The 18,249-nt window shown below is 38.8% G+C and overlaps 1 protein-coding gene across 2 annotated transcripts in view; it reads left to right on the top strand.

Moving 5' to 3' along the window:
* The first annotated feature begins 1,295 nt into the window (after positions 1–1,295).
* LOC129721161 (protein king tubby 1) overlaps positions 1,296–18,249 on the top strand; it is a 51,911-nt gene continuing 34,957 nt past the window's right edge. For both annotated transcript variants that reach the window (XM_055673411.1, XM_055673412.1), the window contains exon 1: positions 1,296–1,778. In XM_055673411.1, coding sequence (XP_055529386.1) covers positions 1,734–1,778 — 45 coding nt within the window. In that variant the 5' untranslated portion in view covers positions 1,296–1,733. The remainder of the gene's footprint in view (positions 1,779–18,249) is intronic.

Below are 18,249 nucleotides of genomic sequence, written 5' to 3' on the forward strand. Positions count from 1 at the left end.
TCCTGAGTATTAACGAACTTTTCATTGAAAAAATCACGTGTCATCGCTTTGAATTCTGATTTAGAGACAAATTGAGCCTGAAAAATTATGGTTTTGCATTTTTCATGTGGTTTTGTGGAAAATATTTAAATTTCAAATAATCAGATATTTATTATTTTTCCCTCAAATATCGAATCCTAAACACAACGAACATTTTTTATAGTAAAAATCACAGTTCACTGCTTCGAGTTTTGATTTAGAGGCAAATTCAGCATAAAAGTCATGATTTCGCATGTTTCACGTAGTTTTGTGAATAATATCTCGAGTTTTAGTAATTAGATACCTATTATTGTTTCTCTAATGTCTTTCTTAAACATTAACGAACATTTTAATGAAAAAAGAATCACATGTCATCGCTTTGAATTTTGATTTGAAGACGAATTAAGTATAAAAAGTCATAATTTTGTATGTTTTACGTAGTTTTGTGAATAATATCTCAAGTTTTTTGATCAAATACTAATTATTTTCCCTCAAATGTCTTTCCTGAACATTAACAAACATTTTAGTGAAAAAAGAATCATATGTCATCGCTTTGAATTTCGATTTAGAGGCAAATTTAGCACAAAAAGTCATAACTTTGCATGTTTTATGTAGTTTTCTGAATAATATCTCAAGTTTTAGTAATTGGATACCTATTATTTTTTCTCAAATGTCTTTCCTGAACATCAGCGAACATTTTCATGTTAAAAAACCTACATGTCACCGCTTATTATTTTTGATTTAGAACGATTCAAAGTGATGATGATTATTGTACACCTCCGAGAGACTGAGGGAATAATATCAATATTATCAAGCGTTACGGAATTCCATTTTTATATAGTAGAAGATCATCCTTCGTTCCAAGTATTTCGTTATCGCAATCACGGACGAGGAAATGTGCCATTTCACAAAAAATAGGTTCCGACATGGTCATTAAAAAGAAGAGCAAATGAAAATTTCGAAATTGAATAATAACATGTGGAAAGAGACTTTTTAACTAATGTTTGATTAACAACAAAGAACTCAGCCACAAGCAAGTATCAGTACTCAACCAAAAGTCTGAATGACATTTGGGCCTAGTTGCGAATGAATGTTTGTTTCATTCACACTTTTCCCCCGTTCTCGCTCTCTCTTTCTCCTTTTTCAGATCCCATAGAGAAATTCATCGGTGAATGCCAGTGAGACAGAGCTATACCTCCGTCTCATTGAGTGGATGCGCCACCGGTCCGGTGTGTTAGTGTTCGTTGCAGAACTTTGCCGTTCATTGTTTGAAAAGGCGTGCATCTGGCAGGACGCGTACACAGAGCCACTCCGGTTTGCAGTCTGCAGTTCCATGTAGCGTTCTGTGTGTATATCTAGCAACGGAACTGTAAACTAGCAACAGCAAAAATAACTAGTTTTATGTAATCGGGACTCCCTCCGGGTGTACATAGGGTTGGTTAAATCGCCCTTAGAAAATAATAGAGCAATAAATAGTACGGTTGAGTTGTGTATGCGTTGTCCGATTGACATATCGATAAAATAAAACTGAATTCAATTTTGGTTTCTAATGTCCTCAAACGTTGAGTACTAGCAGTGTCAGTTTGCGGTGGTGAAAGAGAATAGTGAAGTGCTTTATTTAACAGTGTGGTGGACCCTGAGGAGATTCTATTCATATTGATCAAAAGGCATCATTGGTAGCAGACAGCTGTCATTAGGCAACTGGAGGACGAGCAATGAGTGCAGTCAATAACAGCAGACACCAGAAGCTGGAGCAGCAAGTAAATATTCAAGTGTACAATTCTATATACCTACCAAGCTTGTCTATGACTGCATTTGTTTTGGCATTTAATAATGGTCCATAGTTACGCTATCGCTAACTGTGCAACTCGCAATCCAACGTTCTGAATAGCCATCTTCGTACCATTGGAAGCAATTGTATGAAGCGGTCTCTAAATAACACTTCGAATAGAAAATGCAAATGAGTCGCAACCGCTTGCGGCTCCGCAGTGAGCAGCTTTTTTTTACGTTTCAATAATTATATCGCAGTATACGAAACTCATCCTCACGGCAACTGACTGATCGTCTGTCAGCGGAATGTAATAATTGCAGCATAACTGACTCACAAATGGGTCATTTAAATCGATTTTTGCTTCGTAGTTCAACTTTAGATCTGTCTTGACTACAACACCAGCATAAAGTACCGGTTAATATGTTAGCGGCGGGAAACCACGTTGTGTGTTATTTGCTTTAACAGATGGAATAAAAACAAGTCTGCGTGCAAAGTGGAAGAAGCGATATGCTGAAAGTACCGTTATGAGTTTTCAGTAGTCTTACTTATTGTTTGGATATCAGCCGACATTGTAAATAGTGAAATTTACGAAGATCGGCCTGTATGTTGTAAGTAAATAAGCGGTTTTTAATTATTAGTACAACTGGGCGCGAAAGCTCCGACCGCAGTTTACTCCATCTGTTGTGGTGCGAACGGCCAGCCACCGTGCTGGTATAAATAATCAAGGTCAACCAGTCTCAATAGTAATAAAATATGAGTTACGGAGCGCGGTGGTAGAAAGTGAAGGTAATAGAGGCCTTATTTGCTGAAATCTTCCGGAGGTATTGGTTACTTGCGAATTAGAAAATGTTGAATTTTGGGTGCTTTGGTAAGCGCACAGTTTGGTTTGACCGATTTTGAGATAAACTCTGATAATATCGGCAGAATAACGTTTGATTTTTGTGCTGGTCCTGGTGATAGTAAAGTTAACATTGATAAACTGCCTTAGCATTCGTATGTCTAAGTATAAATTCCTTTGTCAGAGTCAGTTTAAGAAGATATTGGATTTGCTTTTTATATATAATTTGGAATATGAAAACATAAAATTTGAATTGCAGAAAAATTGGGAGGATTTTTTCTGACAAACCACAAATATTTTACTGACGTAACCCTGCAAGAGAAGCCACACGTGTCTCATTTCACATTTTAATCGAAGGAACAGTGATTTCGACCAGATTGTCCAATGGAACGTTCCGAATCTTGATTTATTTTCTGAATTGTTACTATAACACTTAAACTTAATTAGTTTTCTTTTGAAACGCTTCTGACTAGATATTGAAATCAACTTATTATAAATCCGATAAAAATTGAAGACCCCTGAAACGCTGCATTATTCACAAAAAATACTCCAAGATCATTACTCCAATTGAAAAAAACATTAAAGTTTGAATCATTTTGAACTAGAGTTTATTCAAATTTATAGAAATTAAGGAAATATGCTATCGTCATGATTAAATTGAGATGGTTGAGATTCGAAGGAAAAAGCGCAGTCTCGAAGAATAGCAAATGCAAAAAGTAAAAGTTATTTTGGACCTAGTCTGCGTAAAAAAATGGTATTGGTGGTATTCAAGACACGACCGCATGACGTTGGACTACGGTATTCTTATTTTCCATTAAAACAAATAATAGAGAGAATTGCAACTCTAGTATTTGCTGCAATTTTATCTAGTGCATTTCTGAATGCTGAGACGTTAAAACGTTATAAATAATAATATATAGGGTAGGGAACGGCTTAAGCAGTAGCACCTATTTTAATCAGTCGAAGAAAACAGGCCTCAAACTCCTGCATTTCGACCACTATCGACAATTTCAATGATGGAAACGAAAACTTTGATTGTCTAGCTGTCTTACGAATATAAGAAATACCGTTAATCACAAAGAAATCTGTGAACAATTGCAATTGAAACAAATCGACCTATATTGCAGCCATTCAGGAGCCACTTCAGGTGCTGAAAAAAAAACGCCTGCAAAACAGATGGAAACTGCTTAAAATAAGTTCGGGGTGATTGGAATAGTGTCCCTCGATTGGTAACCTTGATTGATGATTGTCAAAGTTTGCTTACTTAGTTTTACAATCCGAAAACAAGTTCTGACAGAGGAAACGATAGAGAGCAGATTGATATACTACTGTTTGAGTTTCACCCAGCACATTTCGAGTATTTCGTCTGAATACACAGGCGGTTCCTAAAGCTGCTTAGAATATGTTTCCTACCCTACTAAAAGAATGGATATCTTTTATTTAATCGCTGTCATTTCATACATATTCGAATCAAACCTTTGTGCGTAGCTGCACCAGCAAGACAATCATTTAATTGAGCGAATTGGTAAAATTTTCCTATCTAAGCAAAAAGCAAACTTAACGAAACTATCTGAAATTGGAGCCCAGAACGATTCAAACGAAAATTTTAAATTTAAAAATTGTTTGACATTAAATTGATAAAACTCATGCTCGGTTAGCTCCAGCCCAGCATATAACTTCATGTATTTAAACAAAAAATACGTTTATTTCAATAACTTAATACAGCAAGAGCTCAATTACACGTTTTTCGGTAGTTGTTATCAAGGTTTTGGCGAGTGACAGGAAAATATCTTAACTTCTTCAATTGTGATTTAGAGCATTTCTAATTGTTTTGTTATTTTTCACGATAGCGACAAGTTTGTTTCTTTCTCTGTGTGCGAGAAACAAAATCAAAACCGCGCACCGAGAAACGAATACGAAAATTTAATGAATGTTCATTGAAAAAACTTGCAACTCTTTTTACCAATAATTTATGATACTCAAATGAACCTTTTTTGATCTAAATGAAATTTCTAGTGAAAAAGTGTTGATCATTCATAGGCAGTAATTTTTTCTCGATGACTAAAGACTGGCAGAAGAAGTTAAAATCGCTGCTGTAAAATCAAATTCACAACTGTGTTCGTTAAGACGTTTTAATATTTTTAATGACATTAATAATCTTCGATAAACACCCGCTATAGTTATCCACACACATGCTATAACTATCTATACACGCGTTAAAACTATTCATACACACGCTGTAGCTATAGTTTTTTATACAAACATGCTAAAGTTATCCATACACACGCTATTCCTATCCATACATCCGATACAACTATCTATAAACACGCATAAGCTATCCAACCATGTGCTATTACTATCCATACATACGCCATAAGTAATTATTACACACGCAGCAGCTATCCACACACACGCTATAACTATCCGCACACACGCTGAAGATATACACGCTATAGCCATAATATGCTACACATGCTATATCTTACACACGCTATAGCTAGCCATACACACGCAACAGCTCTAGCTATCGAACAGAATGAAGAAATGCAGCTGCCCACTACCTCCTCCGCTGCTGCCTGATACCACCGCTCTGGTTCTGCTGCAGCTCAGTTTCGCCACTGGAATCAGCCACCGCTGCTGATTATTCAAGACCGTTCTAGTGGCCTTCCACTTGTTGACTGATGACTACTATGAGACGACGCAGGTTATTATATAGCCCAAAGCAAAAATCCATTCGCGAGCAAAGGGGAAGCGAGCTTGTGATTGGTTGAATGTGCACGACTTTTAACACAACTTTTAGCTAGTTTAGTATCGAAAACATATTTAAATTAGTATATGACAATCTTGCGCAATATTTCCCCTATCAATCAAGCCATTCCTGTTCAGAATCTGTTCAGTGGTAATGATAAAAGAAGCATTTTAAAATGGTGTTGAAACACCTGTTGCAGCTACCGAAAGCGAGCTCGTTATTGGTTGAAAGCTGCGAGACTGTTTACAAAGTCAGATCGGTTGTATCCGTTAGTGTCGACTGTGCTTGTGAAGAGAGGTGGTGATTGGTTGCTCGGTATGATTTAGACAATCGATGTGATTTATAAATTTTTCAACAGTGTATCTCGAACAATAGGTTATTTTTGTTACATAAATTCAACCGCAAAAGAATTTCTAATCAGTTGATGCCAAAACCTCGAAATTCTGAAAAGAAATGACTGATATATAAGCGCTCAAAACCTGACCACTTTTTCCTGGTTTTCCCTGGTTGAATTACTAGATTTTCAAATTCAGGTGCCTAACTTCGATATAGACGTTAGTCCAACGTCAAAAGGTTTTATGATTGATTAACACTAGCCAGTAGCAAGCATTCGAAAAAGTCACATCTCAGGAATTTAAAATAAGAAAATCCAACTATCTTTTTGTTTAATCCTTTTTATTTTGTCAGATTTCTTTTTTAATTACACTTGTTCGGCAACAAAAGTGCTAAAGTAGGAATTGAAAGCGGAAAGTTAGGATGACAGGAAAACTTTTCTGAGTCATAATTCTCGTCGTCCTCGAGGAGGGTTCCGTTTCCCAACCGAACGGCCATTGAATTGCAGAACAGCATTGTTCCGGATTTATTCACCCGTGTCTGTGAACGACGGAAGAGGAAAATTGTGGGGTATCATGAAATGCTGCTCCATGACAACATGTTATGTTTATTTTTTATGTTTTCGAAAGAACGAGTTTCGTGGTTCGCTCGGCGTCTCGAACATTGTGGATTGGAGGTTGTTAAAGGGGCCATTTAAAAAGGATAGCACTAGAATATGAAATAACCCATTATTAGGAATGAATACGACCCAGTTGCAATACAAGTGGCCATAGAAAAAATAATTCTCGCTAGTTTTGTTTACACTAACAAATGAACCGTATTAATTTATTCATACAGTGCTTATTTGTAGCTGTAGTTTACAACTTCCAATGGCAACATTTTCATGTCGGCAAAACATATGACTGCATGTATAATAATAACCTGAATGGACAATAAAACTAAATGGTTCCCGGTTCCGAACGGGGGGCTGGCGGGGTGGAAAATGCTTAGCAGCGACAACAACAAACAGCTCGACAGCGCTAGGTACTTACTTTGCCCTGATGATGACACTGCATCTCCTTCCCGACTGTTAGCAGTCGACTTGACACTAAAAGAAAGGAGGGCACGCTTACGTGAGAATGAATATTTCATGAACTGGGATGGTCATTACGAAACTATTAGCATTTCTGTGCATTAGATGAACCGTTTTTTGCTTGTGCTGGTTTATCAATCAAAAGGTTTCAGCAATAATTATTTGTTTATTTGGTACTCTGTGCCAGGTTTTTTTTTGTGCGGTTCCCTATATTTTAATGGGTGTTTTAAATGAATTGTTGAATGCAAATGGCAGCTTTAGTTCATCAAAAGACCATAAACACAAAGATCGTAGAAACATTCGAGTTCAAAGGAGTGCATTCAGGCTGTTATCATCGGTACTGCATTTCCGCCGAGCTGGTTTTGGCCTGTTAGTGGAAAAAACATGGCATGAAAATGCTGCTCACATACATACATACATTCCACTGGGCGCCAGAGTACATGATGGTGTCATCAAACGGGCGACTGCAAGCCGCAAGTCACAAAGGCGGCCGGAAGGACATCTCGAACGAATGTACACGAATGTTTATCGCAGGATGCTCTTTTACGATGACAGCTATTTTTTAAGGCACTGAATTGAATGTTTTAACGTGAAGGACTAGGCCAAACATGTGTTTTGCGGATTATGGCGTTGTGACATTCGTAGTGACATAAAGAAAGGATTAGCAACCAGGTTTAGTAATGTTTATTTTCTTATCTCCTGTCGGTTTTGCATACATATTTTAATCTTGTTTAAGGCGTTCGGCTTTGCTTTACAGGCCGCAGTTTTCCTAGAAATATTTTGCGGTTTTACAGTGATATTTATTCAGCTCAGGCTAACCCATTGCTAAATAGAAACTAGGCAATCTATCATGATAGAACCCCAGCTGCAGTTTGTGTAGTAGCTATTTTTGTGCCTATTCGATGACGAAACGATATCTTTCAGCTTGAGTTATTTCACCAGCAAAACGCAGGTTGTAAAGTAACTAAATTAACTTCTCTAAACTAATTTGTGGTAACTGTACAGTCGTTTTCCTCTGATTGATTTGATTTATATTTCATTTATTTCTGATTATGTATATAATTTAGCTACTATTCTACGCAGGATGTAGAGTTGTTCATTTTCCCGCTTGTTACGCTGCAATTCAGTACTTGTACAACCAGTCTTCAATCGGCAGCCAGGCGTGGAGGCTCTATATGGTATATGGGCAAACATGGCGAAAAGTATGCACTATGTTTGGTGACTGAGATTTCAACTGATATAACACATAATGATATCAGATATCAACAGCGGACCATACACATATTAACATAAAAAAGCTATCTATTTATATATCTTTACAAGCTGGATAAGCTGAAAAGATGCGTTTCCATTTCGAAAATGGAACAGCGAAAAGACCAACGAATAGGCAAAAGGCAAACATTTTTTAATGAGACGGAATCCAAGTGATTAAGAGCTTGATAAATGCCATAACCCGACATTGAGGGCTTGAAATAAGATTCTAGAAATTTTTCACAACCAAAACATTGCAGTCTAAATAGATCACTGTCATAAAGCACAGTTCACACGCATCTATCTTGTCGTCGTGATACATGACAGAACTCCACATGTTTCGTTCTGTCAACAGCCGCGTGTATTTGTAGGGTCCTACAGAAAAGAGTAAACAGTCGTCCTGTCTGGTTCAACGCCGTCTAACATTAATGATGATATGACGAAAGAGCTTATGTACATAATGTTTGCAGAATATCACCGGCATTCTCCTTTCACGTTCTAAGCGTGCGACAAGGATTATGTGTTGTTGTTGTCGGCTCGGCTTGTATCTGTTATGATGAATGGAGATCCAAGAAGTGGCACTCAAGTGTGCCACCGAGAGGAGCAGCTCAGTAGGTATAGCGTTTCAATCGAAGTACCACATGCTCAGCAGTGCTGGCGAATTATTGATGAAATGTTGCTTTTATTATTGTGGGTTCTTCCACCCAGAACTGCCACACATAGGCTTGAGACCTCTCATGTTAGTTTATACTTGGCAGTTATAAACAGTGACGACGGACGTGATGAAATTGTGTGTTTTTCTCGCTGCAGTAGTTTCTTACCGACTTCATATGACCTAGTTCAGGTGAGTGATGATCTTTCGGTATGTGTTTGAAATGTTTTCATTTCAATACCAAGCTTTCAGAGTACCGGAAACTGCGTACTGAAAGGTGACCTGAAAGCAAATGCAATATTCTCATAAAAGAACATAAAAACTAGAAAAATTAGCACTTTAGTTCGAACGAATTACGCCTGCAGTAACAGCAGCTTGTTGCTCGGTCCCATTACAACTGCAACTTCATCATCTTACCTACATCTGCATCTGGGACGATTGTAGTTTTACAACTGTACGGGCATTGAATTTACTTGAATGAAAAATGCTGACGGCGTTGATCGTGAAATCTTCATCCCGCCTTCTAGGTTACGATCCATAAAACGATAGGAATACAAAGTTTTTCATTTGTGTGTTTTAGTTTTTTCACAATCAATTCATCCACTATCCAATTTAACCTCTATTTAAACTCTGTGTGCATATGAAGTGATTTGGAAATTAATTCCTACTTAGAAAGTTCATGGATACCAAAAGATTAATAATTGGAAAACACAGGTTATATTGCTGGACCGAAGCAGAAAGAAAAATGCAGATAGGTTGTGGTTAAAATATGAATTCGAATAGTGCCAAGCCGGCATTTTTCAACTTTTCTGTGAAATTTGGCTTTCCCAGGAAAGTTAAGCCAAATTGCAATCTTACCCCCAGAGAATTTGATCCGGGATGTGGAGCCTCAAGACGGTCGACAAGACGGTGCGGAGAAAAATGACGGCCGTCCGTCTTCAAATCTGTCACAGTTTGTTTTTATTAAACAAATTCTACTTGAACCTAACCAGAAATCCCGGAAAGAATAAATTCTCTTTCCCGATTTTCCGCTGTCCTTTTCTAGCTATAGTTACCAAGAAAAGAAAACTTTATCGTTAATTTTTTTGTTTTTTTTTGTTACCTACTTATGTCGCTTCCATGCTGCCGACGTTGTTTCTTCCACGGGAAACAAGGTGTTTAGTATTAACACTTTAGTCCGACGAACTCATGCCGGAGAAACACACTGTGTCGAATGTTTTTCTGTCTGTGGGAATGGATTTTTGTGACTATTCTGTGACTATTATATATTCTATTTTGTGACTATTATATATTCTGGGAAAGAGACTGCTGCACGGTTAAGCTGGAGTTTAGCATGGGGATTTAATTCGAGAAAACGAAACCTTCGAGACCTACCGTTAAACGGAATTCGAAAAATTGATTTCTATGGAATCCGTTTATAGTATGCGATAAACAACATTCGAAGTGACCAATGATTGGACTACACAACGATTTGTTCGAACAGAACGAGCGACGCACGGTAGGCGGCATAGCTAATGATAGCAGGAAAACAACTAACTTTTTACATTGTTCCCTTCTATTCTCTCTACTACGAAGCAACCCGTATTGGGAGTGAGTGCTGTGAGTGTATAAAACAACAGTTTTTATATTCTTGGTTTGCTACATGATAGTTAGGGACAGTAGCTACGAAATGCCGCAAAATTAATGAAAACAGCAACATTCTATGTTAATCATTTGATGTTGTCAGCCTGGATTGAAATTTCTTCGAGCAGTTCGGCTACTTTATCCACTTGAGGCGTTAGTTTTGGCTATTGATGACCTGCATGATGGAATTCCAGAGTATGCAGCTATATAACCGATGTTGCAAGAAGAACTGAGGGTGTACGAGCAAGCAATTATAGAAATACCCGACTGTGTGAAGCCAGAAATTTGATACTCAAATGTTGATTTTACAATCGCGGACATTTTCCTGAACTGATTCAAATATCAGGGATAACTAAAAAACAATTAGGAAATTTTTTTTTACTAAAACGTGATTCGTTTTTTAACGGCTCTTTAGTGCTGAAACGGATTTTTTAGCGTGAAAGGCTAATGCGGTACCTACCTTTACTGTTTGGTTTCATAACCGATCGAACTCTTTTTTCACTGGGATTCCAGAACTGCGTTCATCTACGTTGCACTTTTTTGTGCTGAATATTTAAAGGAATATCAGAGAAACTCAGGTAATTTAATTGTGAAAACGTTTTCTCCACCCTGACAAGGTTCTGCAGGCGACGCCCTTGAAGTGGTAAAACATTTTCAAACAGTAATGATGGGGATTGTTTTCTGATCAGTTTGCGCATGACTATATGAGCGATACCCGAAAAAATCCTCCAGCGGAGATCCAATCTGGTTTTTTTTGAAACTTGCCTATGTGTGCGCAACGGTTCAACCCGTAAACGTAGCGTACACAAGAATTCAGCGTGACTCGTAGCCTATCAATGGAGTCTACTCTTGGTGGCAGCGGAGGCAGAGCCGTAAGCCTGTATCAGACTAACCGTTGCAGCGGTCAACCGCTACCGTTCCGTTCTTTTTCGACCAATCAGAACACAGCGGTCGACCGTCGCTTGTTGTTGTTGCAAAAAATAGAAAAGATTCTATTTTTTGCAACAACAACAAGCGACGGTCGACGGCTGTGTTCTGATTGGTAGAAAAAGAACGGAACGGTAGCGGTTGACCGCTGCAACGGTTAGTCTGATACAGGCTGTAGAGTGATCGTAGGCTAGCGTAGATTGTTCCATGATGTATAGAGACATGGTGTAACGGTATGTCAAATGCGGAATCGGCCATATTGGAAACAGATTTGATTGCTAAGGAGTTTGTTTATCATTTAGATGCATTTATATTGTGAATCTAACAATGCTACATACCTTGCTGTCAATATTTGTGCTACTCGAAAGCAACTCACAAGTTATACACTGAAAACTGGGACGTTCCTTTTTCAAGTGAGCAAGGAAACATAAATGAATAAGGAAATACACTGGGGTCTTTTTTACGCGGGTTATTTTTATGCGGTTTTTTTATACGCGACTTTTTTACGCGATTTTTTACAATAACGCGGATTATTTTTACACGGCTTTTTCAAATAACGTGGATTATTTTTACGTAATTTGGAAGATTTTTTACGCGGTGTTGGATAAGTTTAGTATGAGTAAATACAATAAAGTAAAAATCTATCGTATGGTTCATGACAATAAGATATTTTGTTTTATTAATCTAAATAATGCATATTTTACTGCAAATATACTGTTATTATTGCAAATAGGCAATTTCCGTTGATTCGGGAAGAAGAAACAAAAATACATCAATAATTGTACAACGATACGAGTCAGGGTCGTTGCGATCTACTTCCTATAAGGAACGAAAGCTTAAACATGTGTCAAAAATATTATAGAACAGTTATTGTCATGTTCTTCAATGAATTTTCATTTTAGCAGCACCATAAACTCATTTTGTGTGTTTTATTACCATTTTTATATCATTTTTCAAGTTTATATTATAATACGTGCCATTATTTTTAATCAGATCTTATTATTGAACGATTTTTTTCACGCAATTTTTTTTAAATTACGCGGTTTTTTTATACGCGGATTTTTCATCGCGGTACAACCAACCGCGTAAAAAAAGACCCCAGTGTACATTAAGGTCGCTTTTTACGCTGTTTTTTTACGCAGATTCCGGAATTTACGCGGTTTTTTTACGAGGATTCCGGAATTTACGCGGTATTTTTTTTTACACGGATTTCGATTTCTCTTCAATCGGATCGCAAAAATAACGCAGGTTTTTTTACGCAAATTCCGGAATTTACACGGAATCCGGAAATTACGCGGTTTGTTTTTACGCGGATTCCGGAATTTACGCGGTTTTTTACGCGGTTTTTTTACGCGGTTTTTTTTACGCGGCATGTATCCCCCGCGTAAAAAGCGACTTTGGTGTATTTCTTCCTGTTGCATAGTGATACTTCGTCTCCACCCACCCTAAGCAAAAAACACTACCGCAGCCCGCGCCTACATTTTGATCAAACCGTTACACCATGTTCCACTCATCATGGATTAGTCCATATTTTTGTTTTATCAGACCTGTCTGGAAACTGAATCCAAGATTTTTCGCAACCTTCGTCCAGCATTTCAACGGCCAAACTTCAGAAGCGTTGCGTTGCTCTTTGATTGGTTAACGAATAGCTGGTTTCGTTGAGACCATTCTAAAATTCTTGCGAGATCACTACTCATCATCCTAATAAGTTCGCTGGAACAGGGACCAAGGTCACGGGCATACAGCTGAACGTCATTTGCGTGCATCTGTATGGAGCAGTAATTGAGTACGGAAGGTAAAACGGAAGGTGACACAAAAAAAGCAGGGCTCCAAGCACCGAACCTTGAGGAACACCGGAGATTGGAAGGCCTACTCCGCTCACTGTAATTATCGCTCGGAATGTAGCTTGACAACAACGTGCGATTCACTTCATCAGGATGGAACTCACACACAGTTGACCATTTATGTCTACCCACTCCAACACTTTTCAGTCGCTTCCAAAGGACGTCTGATGGGATTTTTGCTGCGAATTGCCACTGTGTTTAATGATAGTCATTGATTTAGGCTACTCTCTCTCAACCAGCCTCTCTCCCCAGCAAGCAATTTTGTTGATTTACAGCTTATTAAGCTATTAACCAGCGGGTTTCGGCTGAACCAAAGCTTAAGAAGCCGTTATTCGAAAAAATTGTTTGTTGGGTCTTCAATATTTTCAAAATTCAAAATTGTGTTGTTAACCCTAATGAAGAAATTCTGGTTACACCGGCCATTATAATTGCCTAAAGAGGTGTACTTGTACAGGGTACTCAATATATAAGTTCGAATATAACCTTTCATTGTTGTGTAGATGCGCACCAAGCGCATTCTATGTATTGGTATTGGTATCAGCTTTAGCCTCGTATGTAGGCTAACCAACGAGCATGGTGACTAGCTAAAATTTGTTGTTTGTCCACCGCGTTGTACCGCGACGTCGAAGTAAAGTTGTTTGCGATGCGCAGGTCAGGAGTTCGTGTTTTCTGATGAGAAACTCATTGTCTTGCAAGTGCCCCGCACAACTTCCAAAATAATAAGCTGCAGGCGCTCACGTTGGCCAGCTTCCCCCTCCCCCCTCCCACATAAATATCCCTCGGTTCTAGAGGGCCGCGTCAGTGATGGTTTGGGGTCGTATCCAGGCGTATCCCACTGGTGTTACGTGAAAAAACCGTGAAAATCAACGCCACGTGCTATAAGACCGATGTTCTGGATAAGGTTGTGGCCCCGACTTTTCGGGACCTCCACGCAAAGGATCATTACGTCCTTCAACACCAGGCGCATGCCACGTGCGATTTTTTTAAAAACGTTTAAAAACGTCTCAAGCTCGCTTTACAGTACAAAGGGGAAGTGCTCCCAGCTAATATGTCGTAAAGGTTCTCAATATACACTGCTTCAAAATAAAAATCGATCGAGGAAGGAATATCTTATAGTTTTATTATGTAACACATTTTTGAAGTGTAATCGAACTTATCGAATACCTTGTATTCATTCAACTGTGTTGCTAGGTCTGCCTTCTTTTTTGTTGTATATATCGTGAGGGAAGAGTCAAAGTTTGAACCTGAGAATACACCCATGCGTAGAGGCTGACACAGAACGGCCTGAATCTGCTAAGATGCGAACTCATCATGCTAATACGTTTGTCAAAGCGAACTTTGTCACCTTGAGGTTATGAGCTCTCCTTCAAATTCGAATCAAACTTCTCCTTTTCAAAAAATATTTGAATGACTTTTAATTAACTTTTATCCAACTCTAATGATGTAACTATTCCGGAATAATTCTTAAATGATAAGAAATAACATCTGTGGTCGGCTTCTGGATATCATTTCGGTTCCGGAAATACTCATATTAGACGATATTCGGTGGCATATGATCATTTGGGTTGGTTTCCGGAAACCGGAGGTCACCATCTCGAATTTCCAAATGGCATCTGGAGTCGATCATCCCATTTCCAACAATACCCATATTGGTATTTAGCTCTACATTTAGATAGTTCATTAGTTTGCATCATAAATTTAAAATTTTCCGCATGCGTAGCTTATTTTTAATCCATTACTTCAAAAATGAAAGGAATCCGTTAACGACTGACCGAGTACCACTCAGTAACTGAGTAACAATTGAAGTTGGACAATATTCGTGAGGCTCTCGTTGTTTTCGGTATTTCTGGTTCCTATCGCAGAGTGTTGCCGTAGGGCGTAATTCTACGTCAAAAGATTTGAGAGTAATGCTGACTCCATTTTTGAATCAAGAACAAAATCACGAAAAAAAAAAACAAAAAGATCAGGTAAAATCAGTGAATATTTCGGATTCGGATCTTGGAAATTCTACTTACACTCTGATTTTTCGGTTTGAAAAACTACATTTCACGTGAACCGACTTTTATCTGGAAAATCATAGAAAGAAAATGCGCGATCTCTGGAATCCATGTAAAATCGCCGCTTTGGAAGTAATTTTAGTGTAGTCATTAGAAACAAGACCTCCTTCAATAAATCGAGATAATATATAGAACGTGTTGCGTGATCTCATATCTTCTCAAGCATATTGGATAATAAGTTTGATCTTGTATACGAAACGTGGATGCAGGATGATGACACTTTCCTGAAAATCACGGTATTAAAATCAAACAATTCCCAAGCTTTTTCTAAAAAATTGACGAACGTTGAGAAACACTGATACGAGGGAGATTCCTATTCGTGATATATTGTTTTCATCCTGGTGTGCTGATTTTTAATGCTTTCAATATCAATTTTCGAAAGTTTTGATCAACCCTAATTGTTGAATGTTTTACGAGTCCGATTGACCAATAGAAACGAGCCTAAAATCAAATTGAAGCACATGTTATTTCATATCTTTCGGTGAACTTAAAGGATTTGTAGACAATTTTTAGATATGTAAGCCAACATGTTACTTATAGTACTTTCAAGATGAATTGATAAAACTTAGGGCAAACCACAGCCCTCCCAACTGGTCTCGAGGTACGATGCTAGCCTATCAAGCCAGTCGTCGTAGGTTCGAGTCTCGACTCGGGAGGGACTGTTAGTGTCAGTAGGATCTTAGCGCTAGCCCCGCAATTGTCCTTTGTACACTTAACAGTTGGCTGCGAAGTCTGTGTATAATAAACAGAAGGTCGAGTTCTGAATCGGAATGTAGCACCCAAAGGCTAGGGCAAACCATACACAGTTATCCAACTTTGAAAAGAAGCCATCAATTTTTGATTTAGAATTATGGTTTTAGGGTAAATCACCAATTGTTACCATTAGGTATTGCTGTTTCATAATAAACCAATGAAAACGGAAAATTGTAGTAATACGACCAAAGGTGATATTTTTTTACAAAGGGCAAATTAAGTTTGCTCTGGTAAAATTCTCAAGTTACAAGAGAGATGCGATGCTGTGTGATAATTATGCAATTTTTCACCACATTCATCGCTTTCTGTAAAGTATAATCCCCAGCTAGATGCATTACGCGCTTGGTTATTGTGGCATCACTCGGATGCCCTTCTGGTGTCTAACAAAGCATCTCTGTTCCATCCAGTATAAACTGCCACCGCCTAGGGAATTTGCATGGCACTATACCTAGTCGCCTGCAGTCATAGGTCTTCGGTCTTGCGATGAGCCCCCAAATGCCATTTACGCGTCCAAGCAGCGCTAGCTGTTAGCCAGTTTACCGTACACGAAGTAATTGCCTGTCTGCGCTGTTAGCACGAGTCATGCCGAGTTTCACACGTACCTGGGTAGCAGCATAAATGTGTGCCGCAGAACATTACCGGTCCGGACTGATGCTAGTGTGTTTGTGCAAAGCACCTTTAATCTTATAAACATAATCGCGTTGAGCTGGCCGTAATTTCGTTCGTTTTCTTTTCCACCTAATACGCAACCCATTCCGTCCTCCAGCCGAGATTATCGGGCGGGTTTATCCGATTACACGTTCCCATACCAGGTCGGGTGAGATTTGAATTATTGGTACACTGACCCTTTGAAAATACGTGACGCATTTCAGTGCAAATTACGCTATCATCGAACTGTCCGATTTGTGATGTGTGAATAAATCACACAGGATGTAAACAAGCGTCTTCTATCAGACATTGATTTTAATTGAAAACACGCAATCTTAAAGCGGATAAAGGATACTAACATACGCGACACTCCCAACGCATGGCAATAACGGGTATTGATGGCTGCTACCTTCATGTGTTCCGGCTCTTTTTCGATGCGAGCAGTATCGATCTCTAATGGCGCTCCGTTCTTCTCGTCGTCCTCCGTATGTTGTGCGCCCATAGCATGTTTATTCCTGCTGAATAAATCATTTCAATTTATTCCTTCTAATTTCTAACGCTACCTGATACTCGTGCTGCTCTTTTTTTTTTTTGTTGTTCGGAAAGTTGAAACCAAAAGGATGAAGTTTTCTTCCCATTTTGTTTGCAATTGTTTCTGTTTCGTTTAAGTCGCACGTGTAGGTAGGGTGGGAAGGTTGTTCGGTGGGTGGATTCCACTTCAAACGATTGCCCGAGTGAAAGTATGGCATGTCGGTTCACCGAATTCCAGAATCATAATCATTTTCGGTGGTGTATTACCAGCCAGCCGGTTCACCGTTGTTCGTGACGGTGGATGTCGGTCAGTCATGGAACACACAGGCTATCCTGCGGGCTTTTATTGTTGCCAGACTAACCGTTGAAAGGTTATTTATTAATGGTAGACCTCATCTGGCTTTGATTTGTCTCTTGCTTTATTTATGGTCTGGGGTTATTTGCTCAACATTATCGGTGCAGGGCGTCTGGGGTTTGAAAAAACCTGTAGTTATTAGGTATTTGATTCGATATTGTTTTTGACACATTTTGTATGTTGTAAGATAAGTACAACGATACACCGTGCCACAGTGCTGGGTCGAGACAATTTCCAGATCGAAAAGATCCCCGACCTGATCGGGAATCGAACCCGATATCACAACCGTCTGGGAGCCGATCGACATCGCTAAACACAGAACCACGGGGACTACTTAAATTATACCTAATATCTATAAATGAAGAGTGATCGATGTGAACTGCGATCATGAACAGGCGATTTTTTTCGCAAACCAATTTTTTTTTTCAAATTGATTATTATTAGCTCAGTGAGAGTCATACGTAAACAGTATATGAAGATTCGTTCATACGTTGTAGCTCCAGTTGTTCACACGTTGTAGCTTAGAGTCCGGGTCTTCACACATTTTGTGAACTCTGGACTAGCCTCTGGCCCACTTACTACCTTCATGTCTTCATAATCCACACACTCGGGACAAATGGGGGTCTGGGGGACCCCGTGTGCCCGAACCTATGTAGATACTGCCTGATGGCTTGACAGGACCTGTGTCAGGTGGAAGTTCATTTCTCCATAGCCCTTCGACCCATCCGGATACCTTCGGAATAAGTCATCCAAATGAAACAGATTTTTTTACAAAGGTTTCTTCTAGAGCTTTCCACATGAAAATTGACTTGGCCTTTCTGTCGGTT

Source organism: Wyeomyia smithii, chromosome 2, assembly GCF_029784165.1.
Source record: "Wyeomyia smithii strain HCP4-BCI-WySm-NY-G18 chromosome 2, ASM2978416v1, whole genome shotgun sequence".
Lineage (NCBI taxonomy): Eukaryota > Metazoa > Arthropoda > Insecta > Diptera > Culicidae > Wyeomyia > Wyeomyia smithii.